Raw genomic sequence first — 14524 nt, 5'->3', positions numbered from 1 at the left:
CATTTACATTTCAGATCAAATAATGAAGTGTGCTTTCTGTTGATTAGTTGTGAAACGAGAGGATGCTATGAATGAAATGACATCACAAGTAAAGTGTATCAATACTACAGATCGATGGATTCAGTCACCAAAAGAAGCAGATCTGGTTCCTTGAGTCCTTCTGGATTGGGGTCTGCTGTTTGCTGCTGAGCAGGTAAAGTCCAGTGGTTTCTCATGACCAGCCAGTTAACCTCCCTCTCCAGGATGGACAAAGTCCTCCTTGGTGTCAACACTGTCCCATTTTCTTTCAAAATGCACAATTCCTTCAGGTCGTTGTCCAGGTGCAAGTGGTGAGTAGAGTTTAGGTTTGCAGTCGCTGATCAATGTGAGCCTCTTTGAGACAAAAGCAGAGTCGTCTACTGACAACAACTCACTTTCTGGTCACCTCCTTTGAAATGTAACGATGTTTGTTCGGACAATCAAGTGATAATTATGTATGAAAAATACATGCATACAATGAGTCACAACAACAATCAATGGAAGTGAGTGTGAAAAACCCAGTAGGCCTAATCCACTGGGGAAATTCTCCCACGACCACCGAGGCAACTCCAGCCAATCAAGAGGGATCAATTGCTCAGTTTGCATTCATGTCATCAACATGCAGGCAGCAGTCTCTACTATCCATATCAGAACAAATTTGCCATTTTCAAAGACTTTTGCTTGTCACAGTGACCTGTTATTCTGAAGTTTGACAGAAGTTTTGAAAATTCCTATTTTTTTCTGGTTTGTGTCAGGAGGCATGTTTGATCCTCCGTGGGAAATTATATGTAATCCATAAATCAAATAAAATGTGATGCTTTACATTCAAAGTGAATGTGAAACATGATGCAAATCCAGATTGTCTCCCATCATGGCCAAGGATTAAAATACTTGTTTTATGGCTTATCTTTGAGTTTACAAAATTGCCTTTTTTGACATAAGGATTTCAGTGTCTGTGGTTTGATTGTAGTCTTGGGAAATATTGTTTTACTTCAACCAGTCTGACTAAATGAGGTTATCGCTAACTACACATTGTGTACTTAATGTGATTCATTATATCTAAATTAAACAAAAACCCCTTCATGAACAAAAATGGAAAAAAATGTGTGCGAAAATATTGAGCTTTCAGAAATGTATTGCAGTTTCAATTTCAAAATACCAATATTGTAGTTTACAGTACCAATATAACTTTTTTTTTTTCATGAACATGATCAACGGTCATGTTTGACAGCTGATCTCAGAGCAGTGAAGAACCAACAATCTGCAGCAAACATGGAGACACAATGGGTTGAAGAGTTAAAAGACTGAATTCAACTGTTAACTGACCTCTGTCTATTTGAGTTTACAGAGCACAACAGATTCCCCGTAACAGAAATCTAAAGAAAATCCAGCATGGAGAGGCTCAGTGAACAAGGTCTGGACTCTGTGGAGGAGAGTCATGGTCTTGGAGACCCTATAGAAGGACAGTATACCTGCTCCGTGATCCAGGTACACTCCTACTTTGGAGGACGGAGGACCTGAGACGCGAGTTAGGACTTTGTTGTGAATGAGTTCATATCTCTTATTGTCACTTGCTAATGCCCAAGATTTATCACTGTATCCAAACCCAACTTCTTGCAGGTTACCTTTTCTGATGTTACTCTTGTATGCGACTGCTATAGAAATTAACCCCCCAGTGTTCTCCACCTCCCAGTAACAGCGTCCAGTCAGACTCTCTCTACTCAGGACCTGATTCCAATCTTGGAATCTGTCTCTGTGATTACGAACGGTCTGTCCCGGTACCGTCATTGTTACTTTCCTGTTCCCCTCAGATAATATCAAGTCTCTGTGTGCCGTGTTTGGATCCAGTGTGAGTGCACATGAATATTTTAAGAATTCAGCTCTGGTCCTGGGCTCTGGTTGCGGCAGTGAAACAACCACATCAGTCCCCTTAGCTAAGACCTTCATCCATTTCTCTGTCAGAACATCATGCAGGTCATCTCTGACCGCTGACACAGCCGCTGTCACGTCCTCAAAGTTGCGCAGAGGACGGGTGTTGATGCTGGATGAGTGTGTGGACTCACCGAGTGGTGACAGCGACGGGTAGTCGTGTAGAAACTGGTTGTGATCCTCTGTGTGTGAGAGCTTCTCCAGCTCAGCGTCTTTCCTCTTCAGCTCACTGATCTCCTGCTCCAGCTTCTCCTGAAGCTCTGTGACTCGACTCACTTCAGTTTCCTGCCGGGATCTGACCTGCTGCTTCACGTCAGAGCGTCTTTTCTCCATGAGACGGATCAGCTCAGTGAACATCACCTCACTGTCCTCCACTGCTTTATCAGCAGAGTGGTTGATAGCCTCCACCTCCTGTTGGAGCAGCTTCACATCTTTGTCTCTGTCCTGGATTCTCTGCTGGATGTTTAGTCGACTCACATCCAACTCTCTCTGCCTCTCAGTCCTTTCTGCTGCAGCTGAGACTGTGTCGTGGCCTTTGTGTTCCTCCACAGCGCAGAGATAACAGATAGACTGCTGATCAGTACGGCAGAACATCTTCATCACCTCATCATGACGAGAGCACATGTTCTCCTGGAGCTTGTTGGAGGGCTCCACCAGCTGATGTTTCTTGAATGCTGGTGATTCATAATGAGGCTGGAGGTGTTTCTCACAGTAAGAGGCCAGACACACCAGACAGGACTTGAGGGCTTTCAGTTTCCTCCCAGTGCAGAAATCACAGGCCACATCTTCAGGTCCAGCATAGCAGAGACCAGCAGGAGCAGCTTGGAGTCCAGTCTTCTTCAGCTCCTCCACCAAAACTGCCAACATGGTGTTTTTCAGCAGGACGGGCCTCGGTGTAAAGGTCTGCCTACACTGAGGGCAGCTGTGGATCTCCTTCTTATCCCAGTAGGTTTCAATACACTTCATGCAGTAGCTGTTTCCACAGGGAATAGTCACCGGGTCCTTCAGTAGATCCAAACAGATGCAACAAGAGAAGGTTTCCTGGTCCAGTTTGAGTCTTTTGTGTTCCATTTCTCCTCTCAGTGAACAAAGAGTTTCTCTGAACAAAGTCAGCAGCAGCTCTGACCAACAGGCAGAGACGAGCTGTTTTTATAGCAGGAGATGGAGGGAGGGGTTACCAAGGTTTCTGGTATTCAGAACTTGATTGGACCGCAGCAGAGTGGGGGCGGGCCCTTTGAGGTCATTGGTCGGTCGGTTGGAGCGTCCCCATTGGCTCGTTCAAAGAGAGAAAGAGCTCCAAATCCAAATGGACATAAGTGCCTATTGTGGTGTAATTAAGTTTATGGGGAAAATGTGACAAAATGACTCCTGCTATGTATTGAAATGGGTGAATGGATTTCTTTATTAGCTGTTGTCCTTTTGATTCTCACTGATTAGAGGTTTTATTTTAGTGTGCAACATAATATCAGCCATGTTTCATAGAAGTGTTGAGGTTGGTTTTGGACTTTTTCTCATGTTTCCATCTCCTGAAGTTCAGGTTGACCACATTTGAAGATTTTATGTCAGGTGATGTTTACACATTTACATTTCAGATCAAATAATGAAGTGTGCTTTCTGTTGATTAGTTGTGAAACGAGAGGATGCTATGAATGAAATTACATCACAAGTAAAGTGTATCAATACTACAGATCGATGGATTCAGTCACCAAAAGAAGCAGATCTGGTTCCTTGAGTCCTTCTGGATTGGGGTCTGCTGTTTGCTGCTGAGCAGGTAAAGTCCAGTGGTTTCTCATGACCAGCCAGTAACCCTCCCTCTCCAGGATGGACAAAGTCCTCCTTGGTGTCAACACTGTCCCATTTTCTTTCAAAATGCACAATTCCTTCAGGTCGTTGTCCAGGTGCAAGTGGTGAGTGGAGTTTAGGTTTGCAGTCGCTGATCAATGTGAGCCTCTTTGAGACAAAAGCAGAGTCGTCTACTGACAACAACTCACTTTCTGGTCACCTCCTTTGAAATGTAACGATGTTTGTTCGGACAATCAAGTGATAATTATGTATGAAAAATACATGCATACAATGAGTCACAACAACAATCAATGGAAGTGAGTGTGAAAAACCCAGTAGGCCTAATCCACTGGGGAAATTCTCCCACGACCACCGAGGCAACTCCAGCCAATCAAGAGGGATCAAATGCTCAGTTTGCATTCATGTCATCAACATGCAGGCAGCAGTCTCTACTATCCATATCAGAACAAATTTGCCATTTTCAAAGACTTTTGCTTGTCACAGTGATCTGTTATTCTGAAGTTTGACAGAAGTTTTGAAAATTCCTATTTTTTTCTGGTTTGTGTCAGGAGGCATGTTTGATCCTCAGTGGGAAATTATATGTAATCCATAAATCAAATATAATGTGATGCCTTACATTCAAAGTGAATGTGAAACATGACGCAAATCCAGATTGTGTCCCATCATGGCCAAGGAATAAAAATACTTGTTTTATGGCTTATCTTTGAGTTTACAAAATTACCTTTTTTGACATAAGGATTTCAGTGTCTGTGGTTTGATTGTAGTCTTGGGAAATATTGTTTTACTTCAACCAGACTGACTAAATGAGGTTATCGCTAACTACACATTGTGTACTTAATGTGATTCATTATATCTAAATTAAACAAAAACCCCTTCATGAACAAAAATGGGAAAAAATGTGTGCGAAAATATTGAGCTTTCAGAGAATTTATTGCAGTTTCAATTTCAAAATACCAATATTGTAGTTTACAGTACCAATATAACTTTTTTTTTTAATCATGAACATGATCAACTGTCATGTTTGACTACTGATCTCAGAGCAGTGAAGAACCAACAATCCGCAGCAAACATGGAGACACAATGGGTTGAAGAGTTAAAAGACTGAATTCAACTCTTAACTGACTTCTGTCTATTTGAGTTTACAGAGCACAACAGATTCCCCATAACAGAAATCTAAAGAAAATCCAGCATGGAGAGGCTCAGTGAACCTGGTCTGGACTCTGTAGAGGAGAGTCATGGTCTTGGAGACCCTATAGAAGGACAGTATACCTGCTCCGTGATCCAGGTACACTCCTACTTTGGAGGATGGAGGACCTGAGACGCGAGTCAGGACTTTGTTGTGAATGAGTTCATATCTCTTATTGTCACTTGCTAATGCCCAAGATTTATCACTGTATCCAAACCCAACTTCTTGCAGGTTACCTTTTCTGATGTTACTCTTGTATGCGACTGCTATAGAAATTAACCCCCCAGTGTTCTCCACCTCCCAGTAACAGCGTCCAGTCAGACTCTCTCTACTCAGGACCTGATTCCAATCTTGGAATCTGTCTCTGTGATTACGAACGGTCTGTCCTGGTACCGTCATTGCTACTTTCCTGTTCCCCTCAGATAATATCAAGTCTCTGTGTGCCGTGTTTGGATCCAGTGTGAGTGCACATGAATATTTTAAGAATTCAGCTCTGGTCCTGGGCTCTGGTTGCGGCAGTGAAACAACCACATCAGTCCCTTTAGCTAAGACCTTCATCCATTTCTCTGTCAGAACATCATGCAGGTCATCTCTGACCGCTGACACAGCCGCTGTCACGTCCTCAAAGTTGCGCAGAGGACGGGTGTTGATGCTGGATGAGTGTGTGGACTCACCGAGTGGTGACAGCGACGGGTAGTCGTGTAGAAACTGGTTGTGATCCTCTGTGTGTGAGAGCTTCTCCAGCTCAGCGTCTTTCCTCTTCAGCTCACCGATCTCCTGCTCCAGCTTCTCCTGAAGCTCTGTGACTCGACTCAATTCAGTTTCCTGCCGGGATCTGACCTGCTGCTTCACGTCAGAGCGTCTTTTCTCCATGAGACGGATCAGCTCAGTGAACATCACCTCACTGTCCTCCACTGCTTTATCAGCAGAGTGGTTGATAGCATCCACCTCCTGTTGGAGCAGCTTCACATCTTTGTCTCTGTCCTGGATTCTCTGCTGGATGTTTAGTCGACTCACATCCAACTCTCTCTGCCTCTCAGTCCTTTCTGCTGCAGCTGAGACTGTGTCGTGGCCTTTGTGTTCCTCCACAGCGCAGAGATAACAGATAGACTGCTGATCAGTACGGCAGAACATCTTCATCACCTCATCATGACGAGAGCACACGTTCTCCTGGAGCTTGTTGGAGGGCTCCACCAGCTGATGTTTCTTGAATGCTGGTGATTCATAATGAGGCTGGAGGTGTTTCTCACAGTAAGAGGCCAGACACACCAGACAGGACTTGAGGGCTTTCAGTTTCCTCCCAGTGCAGAAATCACAGGCCACATCTTCAGGTCCAGCATAGCAGAGACCAGCAGGAGCAGCTTGGAGTCCAGTCTTCTTCAGCTCCTCCACCAAAACTGCCAACATGGTGTTTTTCAGCAGGACGGGCCTCGGTGTAAAGGTCTGCCTACACTGAGGGCAGCTGTGGATCTCCTTATTATCCCAGTAGGTTTCAATACACTTCATGCAGTAGCTGTGTCCACAGGGAATAGTCACCGGGTCCTTCAGTAGATCCAAACAGATGCAACAAGAGAAGGTTTCCCGGTCCAGTTTGAGTCTTTTGTGTTCCATTTCTCCTCTCAGTGAACAAAGAGTTTCTCTGAACAAAGTCAGCAGCAGCTCTGACCAACAGGCAGAGACGAGCTGTTTTTATAGCAGGAGATGGAGGGAGGGGTTACCAAGGTTTCTGGTATTCAGAACTTGATTGGACCGCAGCAGAGTGGGGGCGGGCCCTTTGAGGTCATTGGTCGGTCGGTTGGAGCGTCCCCATTGGCTCGTTCAAAGAGAGAAAGAGCTCCAAATCCAAATGGACATAAGTGCCTATTGTGGTGTAATTAAGTTTATGGGGAAAATGTGACAAAATGACTCCTGCTATGTATTGAAATGGCTGAATGGATTTCTTTATTAGCTGTTGTCCTTTTGATTCTCACTGATTAGAGGTTTTATTTTAGTGTGCAACATAATATCAGCCATGTTTCATAGAAGTGTTGAGGTTGGTTTTGGACTTTTTCTCATGTTTCCATCTCCTGAAGTTCAGGTTGACCACATTTGAAGATTTTATGTCAGGTGATGTTTACACATTTACATTTCAGATCAAATAATGAAGTGTGCTTTCTGTTGATTAGTTGTGAAACGAGAGGATGCTATGAATGAAATGACATCACAAGTAAAGTGTATCAATACTACAGATCGATGGATTCAGTCACCAAAAGAAGCAGATCTGGTTCCTTGAGTCCTTCTGGATTGGGGTCTGCTGTTTGCTGCTGAGCAGGTAAAGTCCAGTGGTTTCTCATGACCAGCCAGTTAACCTCCCTCTCCAGGATGGACAAAGTCCTCCTTGGTGTCAACACTGTCCCATTTTCTTTCAAAATGCACAATTCCTTCAGGTCGTTGTCCAGGTGCAAGTGGTGAGTGGAGTTTAGGTTTGCAGTCGCTGATCAATGTGAGCCTCTTTGAGACAAAAGCAGAGTCGTCTACTGACAACAACTCACTTTCTGGTCACCTCCTTTGAAATGTAACGATGTTTGTTCGGACAATCAAGTGATAATTATGTATGAAAAATACATGCATACAATGAGTCACAACAACAATCAATGGAAGTGAGTGTGAAAAACCCAGTAGGCCTAATCCACTGGGGAAATTCTCCCACGACCACCGAGGCAACTCCAGCCAATCAAGAGGGATCAATTGCTCAGTTTGCATTCATGTCATCAACATGCAGGCAGCAGTCTCTACTATCCATATCAGAACAAATTTGCCATTTTCAAAGACTTTTGCTTGTCACAGTGACCTGTTATTCTGAAGTTTGACAGAAGTTTTGAAAATTCCTATTTTTTTCTGGTTTGTGTCAGGAGGCATGTTTGATCATCAGTGGGAAATTATATGTAATCCATAAATCAAATAAAATGTGATGCCTTACATTCAAAGTGAATGTGAAACATGATGCAAATCCAGATTGTGTCCCATCATGGCCAAGGATTAAAATACTTGTTTTATGGCTTTCTTTGAGTTTACAAAATTACCTTTTTTGACATAAGGATTTCAGTGTCTGTGGTTTGATTGTAGTCTTGGGAAATATTGTTTCACTTCAACCAGTCTGACTAAATGAGGTTATCGCTAACTACACATTGTGTACTTAATGTGATTCATTATATCTAAATTAAACAAAAACCCCTTCATGAACAAAAATGGGAAAAAATGTGTGCGAAAATATTGAGCTTTCAGAAATTTATTGCAGTTTCAATTTCAAAATACCAATATTGTAGTTTACAGTACCAATATAACTTTTTTTTTTATCATGAACATGATCAACGGTCATGTTTGACAGCTGATCTCAGAGCAGTGAAGAACCAACAATCTGCAGCAAACATGGAGACACAATGGGTTGAAGAGTTAAAAGACTGAATTCAACTGTTAACTGACTTCTGTCTATTTGAGTTTACAGAGCACAACAGATTCCCCGTAACAGAAATCTAAAGAAAATCCAGCATGGAGAGGCTCAGTGAACCTGGTCTGGACTCTGTGGAGGAGAGTCATGGTCTTGGAGACCCTATAGAAGGACAGTATACCTGCTCCGTGATCCAGGTACACTCCTACTTTGGAGGACGGAGGACCTGAGACGCGAGTTAGGACTTTGTTGTGAATGAGTTCATATCTCTTATTGTCACTTGCTAATGCCCAAGATTTATCACTGTATCCAAACCCAACTTCTTGCAGGTTACCTTTTCTGATGTTACTCTTGTATGCGACTGCTATAGAAATTAACCCCCCAGTGTTCTCCACCTCCCAGTAACAGCGTCCAGTCAGACTCTCTCTACTCAGGACCTGATTCCAATCTTGGAATCTGTCTCTGTGATTACGAACGGTCTGTCCTGGTACCGTCATTGTTACTTTCCTGTTCCCCTCAGATAATATCAAGTCTCTGTGTGCCGTGTTTGGATCCAGTGTGAGTGCACATGAATATTTTAAGAATTCAGCTCTGGTCCTGGGCTCTGGTTGCGGCAGTGAAACAACCACATCAGTCCCCTTAGCCAAGACCTTCATCCATTTCTCTGTCAGAACATCATGCAGGTCATCTCTGACCGCTGACACAGCCGCTGTCACGTCCTCAAAGTTGCGCAGAGGACGGGTGTTGATGCTGGATGAGTGTGTGGACTCACCGAGTGGTGACAGCGACGGGTAGTCGTGTAGAAACTGGTTGTGATCCTCTGTGTGTGAGAGCTTCTCCAGCTCAGCGTCTTTCCTCTTCAGCTTACCGATCTCCTGCTCCAGCTTCTCCTGAAGCTCTGTGACTCGACTCACTTCAGTTTCCTGCCGGGATCTGACCTGCTGCTTCACGTCAGAGCGTCTTTTCTCCATGAGACGGATCAGCTCTGTGAACACCACCTCACTGTCCTCCACTGCTTTATCAGCAGAGTGGTTGATAGCCTCCACCTCCTGTTGGAGCAGCTTCACATCTTTGTCTCTGTCCTGGATTCTCTGCTGGATGTTTAGTCGACTCACATCCAACTCTCTCTGCCTCTCAGTCCTTTCTGCTGCAGCTGAGACTGTGTCGTGGCCTTTGTGTTCCTCCACAGCGCAGAGATAACAGATAGACTGCTGATCAGTACGGCAGAACATCTTCATCACCTCATCATGACGAGAGCACACGTTCTCCTGGAGCTTGTTGGAGGGCTCCACCAGCTGATGTTTCTTGAATGCTGGTGATTCATAATGAGGCTGGAGGTGTTTCTCACAGTAAGAGGCCAGACACACCAGACAGGACTTGAGGGCTTTCAGTTTCCTCCCAGTGCAGAAATCACAGGCCACATCTTCAGGTCCAGCATAGCAGAGACCAGCAGGAGCAGCTTGGAGTCCAGTCTTCTTCAGCTCCTCCACCAAAACTGCCAACATGGTGTTTTTCAGCAGGACGGGCCTCGGTGTAAAGGTCTGCCTACACTGAGGGCAGCTGTGGATCTCCTTCTTATCCCAGTAGGTTTCAATACACTTCATGCAGTAGCTGTTTCCACAGGGAATAGTCACCGGGTCCTTCAGTAGATCCAAACAGATGCAACAAGAGAAGGTTTCCTGGTCCAGTTTGAGTCTTTTGTGTTCCATTTCTCCTCTCAGTAGTGATGGGTAAATGATACCGAGGCTTTGGAGCTTGTGTCGCTCTTCCTGAAGCGGAGCGGTTCGAACCACTGTGTCGGAGCTTGTATCAAAACACCAGCGTCACGTGACCGAAGCACTAAGTGCTTCGTTGCTTCGAAAAGTTTCGAAGCGTTTCATTGGCTCATAGTGTGCCGGTGCGTGTCATTGGCTCATAGTGTGTGTCAGTGTGTTTCATTGGCTCGTAGTGTTCATGCTTTGTGAGCCTATGACAGCTTGACAGGTTTTAAAGATTTGAGTGGTTTGATGCCACACAAGCTATAAAACATGCATCATTACTCCTCAAAATGTGGTTGTGAGGAGATTTGGAGAGTGAGAGGAGAGTTGGATATTTGGATATTTGGAGAGTGAGAGTGAGAGAACATTTGGAGATTGTGAGAGTGAGAGAACATTTGGAGATTTTGAGAGTGAGAGTGAGAGGAGACTCTGGTGTAAAACACTTATTATACAAACACGATCTGTCTGAGTTCACATACCATGATCAAATAAATAAACCCTTAACCAACCATTAACCCTTCATATCATTTGGATTAATCCGTTGGCATGGGATGTGTTACAGTATGGGCGAGTATGAATGAACAAAACACGTTAATGACCACACAGTCTTTTCTAAACTTTTATTGTTGACATGGGATTGAAACGGTGTCAGAGCTTCAGTCGCGCTCTTGAGAGGTTGCTATGGCTTCAGTTGTCCACCAGATGTCACCATCACTGAAGCGTTGAAGCTTTGAATCTTTTTCAACACAATTGCTAGGAAAGCCTCAGTGCTTCATAAGGCTTCACTTGCCCATCACTACCTCTCAGTGAACAAAGAGTTTCTCTGAACAAAGTCAGCAGCAGCTCTGACCAACAGGCAGAGACGAGCTGTTTTTATAGCAGGAGATGGAGGGAGGGGTTACCAAGGTTTCTGGTATTCAGAACTTGATTGGACCGCAGCAGAGTGGGGGCGGGCCCTTTGAGGTCATTGGTCGGTCGGTTGGAGCGTCCCCATTGGCTTGTTCAAAGAGAGAAAGAGCTCCAAATCCAAATGGACATAAGTGCCTATTGTGGTGTAATTAAGTTTATGGGGAAAATGTGACAAAATGACTCCTGCTATGTATTGAAATGGCTGAATGGGTAGACTTCCTGTGACGTCATGGCTGGAGTAGCAGCCTGATTCTTGAGCTCCCCGAGGAGAACTCTTAAAAACTAGCCAAACCTCAATTAAACATTTTATTTTCTGCACAAATTGCTCACATTAATCTACCGCAATGGCCAGCAGTCGAAAAGAGACAGAGAAGAAGGGCAAACTACCGAAAAAAGACGAACAACCGAATTCAAAGGAGGCGGAAGAAGAGAATATGGCGACAGTGTTAGCTGAGCTGCGCACGCTAAGAAAGGAACACGCCGAAGCCTCTAAAGAAACTAAAAACTCCTTAGCAAGAGTAGAATCCGCACTTGCTGAAGTGGATGAAAGGACGACGAAATTGGAACAACGAGTGACCGAATACGAACAGAGGTTGAGCGACGCAGAAGATAGAACGCAAAGAAACGAACGAGCCCTCCATTACATGTTGCAAAGAGATGCTAGCCTGTCAGCAAAATGTGACGATCTAGAGTCAAGAGCCAGACGGAATAATGTTCGAATATATGGGGTGAAAGAAGATGAAGACACTCATGGAGACATGCTGAGTTTCATAACTGATGTCATTCGAACCTCACTGTCACTACCAGAGGAGCCCAATTTGAATATAGTGAGGGCACACCGCTCACTGACTATGAGACCGAAAGACCCAGCCAGCCCCCCGAGGTCCATCATCGTTAGATTTCTGGACTATAGAATCAAAGAAATGGTAATCCAGGAAGCATGGAAACACCGCGGAGGAGTGTTATACAAGGGACAAAAGATTTTCTTTGACCAGGACTACACATCAGACGTCCAGAAGAAACGAAAGCAAGTAAGAGACGTGATGAAACTGCTTAAAGAAAAGAACATCAGAGCTCAGTCGCCTTTCCCCGCTAAGCTGAAAATTCACCTGGAAAATGGAACGAAGACCTTCGCGACTCTGGCAGATGCGGCCACAACACTCGGAGAGTTGGGCATCCAAGTTCAACTGGACGAACGGGAGACGCTCCGGGCAGAACTTTTGGAGAATAATTGGTCTGAGGCTTCAACATCCAACAGGAAGAACTTAATGACTAACGCAGATTTGAAGAGCATTGTTTATGGAGGCCGTTGATCAGACGAAACTGAACTGTGAGTAACGATTACAAAAAAAAAACAAAAAAAATGGTATATTGTCATTGTGTTTGGCTAGTATCACCATTTAAATTCACTCAATAAGGAATGAGGGGTTCCCCTCAATTGAGCTCCCCCCCCCCCTTTTTCTTCCTTTCCTTTTCCCTCCGCGTTGGCAGTAGGCCATCTCATAGGCGACATTTCAGCGTAGGCTGTAGTTGCAAATGCACTGTGTGCGCATCCCCGGAAAGACTGGTCACAACTCTCCGTCCTTGTTGGGACTGTTCTTATGTTTGTTAGAACAGTCGGGCTTTTGGAAGTTTGTTCTTTTCTTGTTCTGTTTGTGTGTTCTTATTTTCCACAATGGTGGATGTTATATTCAGTTTTTACAAATAAGCAGTCACAGAAGGTGCTTTGTAAACATGGGTATGGACCTACAATTGGAAATGTCATGTTAACTCAGAAGGACAATATTATGGGATATTGTTATCCATATGGATAATCTGACTATAGTGAGTTATAACGTCCATGGATTAAACCATCCTATCAAAAGGAAGAAAATATTCTTTCAGCTAAAAAAAATGCAATGCTCAATTGCATTATTACAAGAAACCCATTTACCAGAGAGTGAGCACTTAAAATTAAGAAGGGAATGGGTCAGTTTAGTGTATAGTGCATCAAATGGGAGAAATAGAGGAGTGGCTATTTTAATTAACAGAAATCTAGCCTTTTGTACAGAGAATGTGATACAGGATAAAGCGGGTCGGTATGTCATGGTTGTTGGGACTGTTGGAGGGACAGAGGTATCTATATTGAATGTATATGCCCCAAACGAATATGACCCAATGTTCTTTAGAGACATCGCTAACATCATTGCAGACAACTCAAAAGGGATATTAATAATAGGAGGGGACTTCAATGCAGTGCAGGACGGGAAAATGGATAAGACACCCATGGAAAAGGGATCTCGGTGCCCCAAAACAAAAACCTTAAAAAACTTTATGTCTGAACTGGGTCTTACGGACCCATGGAGATCTAAAAACCCAAAAGAAAAAGATTTTAGTTTTTTCTCAAATGTGCACAATAGCTATTCAAGGATTGACTTCTTCTGTCTCCCCCAACAATACATATACAAAGTGACAGATTGTCTCATTGCACCTATAACTCTGAGCGATCATGCACCCATTGTGCTGAAAATAAACCTAGGTAAGCACTTTTTTTCAGATACTGGAGGTTAAACGTATCACTGCTGAACAACTCTGAGACAGTAGAAGAGATAAGTAAGACTCTAAAAGAATATTTTGAGATTAATGACAATGGTGATGTTGATCCTTCAATTCTGTGGGAGGGAGCAAAAGCGGTTTTAAGAGGAAAAATCATACAGATATCATCAAAAATAAAGAGACAGCGACTCAAAGAACAATTAGATCTGGAAGAGAAAATAAAGCTTTTAGAGACACAACACAAAATCACGAGAACTAATAACATAGCCTTGGAACTTAAGGACGCCAGAAAAGCTTTGGACAAACTCTTGTCATATAAAGCAGAAGGGGCTTTAAGATTTTCCAGGCAGAAATATTACGAGATGGGGAACAGGGCCAGCCGCCTTCTGGCCTTCCAACTCCGTAAAGCTCAAGCCAATCGTACTGTCTCCAAGGTTTATCATCCTACACAGAGTAAAACAGTATCTCAACCTAAAGACATAGCAGATGCCTTTGCATCATTTTACCAAAACTTATACAAAGAACCCAGATTACAAACATTAGGAGAGGATACTGAAACCTTCCTCACTGGTTTAAATCTCCCCAAATTATCAGAGGAAGCCTCAAAACAGATGATAACACCAATTACAGAAACCGAAATAAGAGATGCTATAAACAAGTTAAAAAGTAACAAATCTCCAGGAGTCGATGGATTTCCTGGAGAATTCTATAAATGCTTCATAAATGACTTAGCGCCTGTACTAACTAAGGTATTTAGATACTCCCTATCCAAGAACAACCCTCCGGAGACATGGTCACAGGCCATTATTTCAGTCATTCATAAAGAAGGGAAGGACCCAACACTCTGTGAGGGATACAGACCTATTAGTTTGATATGCAATGATCAAAAATTACTGACTAGTATTTTAGCACATAGAATTCAGAGACATATTACTACTTTGATCAATCCAGATCAAACAG

At 43.5% G+C, this 14524-nt stretch overlaps 2 protein-coding genes across 2 annotated transcripts; both read right to left on the bottom strand.

Moving 5' to 3' along the window:
- Nucleotides 1–1350: 1350 nt before the first annotated feature.
- On the bottom strand, nucleotides 1351–2928 carry LOC311012449 (tripartite motif-containing protein 16-like; the record flags this gene model as incomplete). Its single annotated transcript, XM_084007911.1, has 1 exon — nucleotides 1351–2928. The coding sequence occupies exon 1, from the start codon at nucleotides 2911–2913 to the stop codon at nucleotides 1351–1353; it is 1563 nt and encodes a 520-aa protein (XP_083864037.1). The 5' UTR covers nucleotides 2914–2928.
- Nucleotides 2929–4879: 1951 nt separating this feature from the next.
- Nucleotides 4880–10048, bottom strand: LOC311012448 (E3 ubiquitin/ISG15 ligase TRIM25-like; the record flags this gene model as incomplete). Its single annotated transcript, XM_084007910.1, has 2 exons — nucleotides 8456–10048; nucleotides 4880–6520 (listed from the first exon to the last, which is right to left on the bottom strand). The coding sequence occupies exons 1-2, from the start codon at nucleotides 9965–9967 to the stop codon at nucleotides 4880–4882; spliced, it is 3153 nt and encodes a 1050-aa protein (XP_083864036.1). The 5' UTR covers nucleotides 9968–10048.
- Nucleotides 10049–14524: the final 4476 nt, after the last annotated feature.

The sequence above is a fragment of the Eutrigla gurnardus genome (assembly GCF_963514095.1).
Source record: "Eutrigla gurnardus genome assembly, chromosome: 4".
Lineage (NCBI taxonomy): Eukaryota > Metazoa > Chordata > Actinopteri > Perciformes > Triglidae > Eutrigla > Eutrigla gurnardus.
Note: the sequence above shows the minus strand (reverse complement) of the source record. Positions and strands in the feature narration are given on the sequence as shown.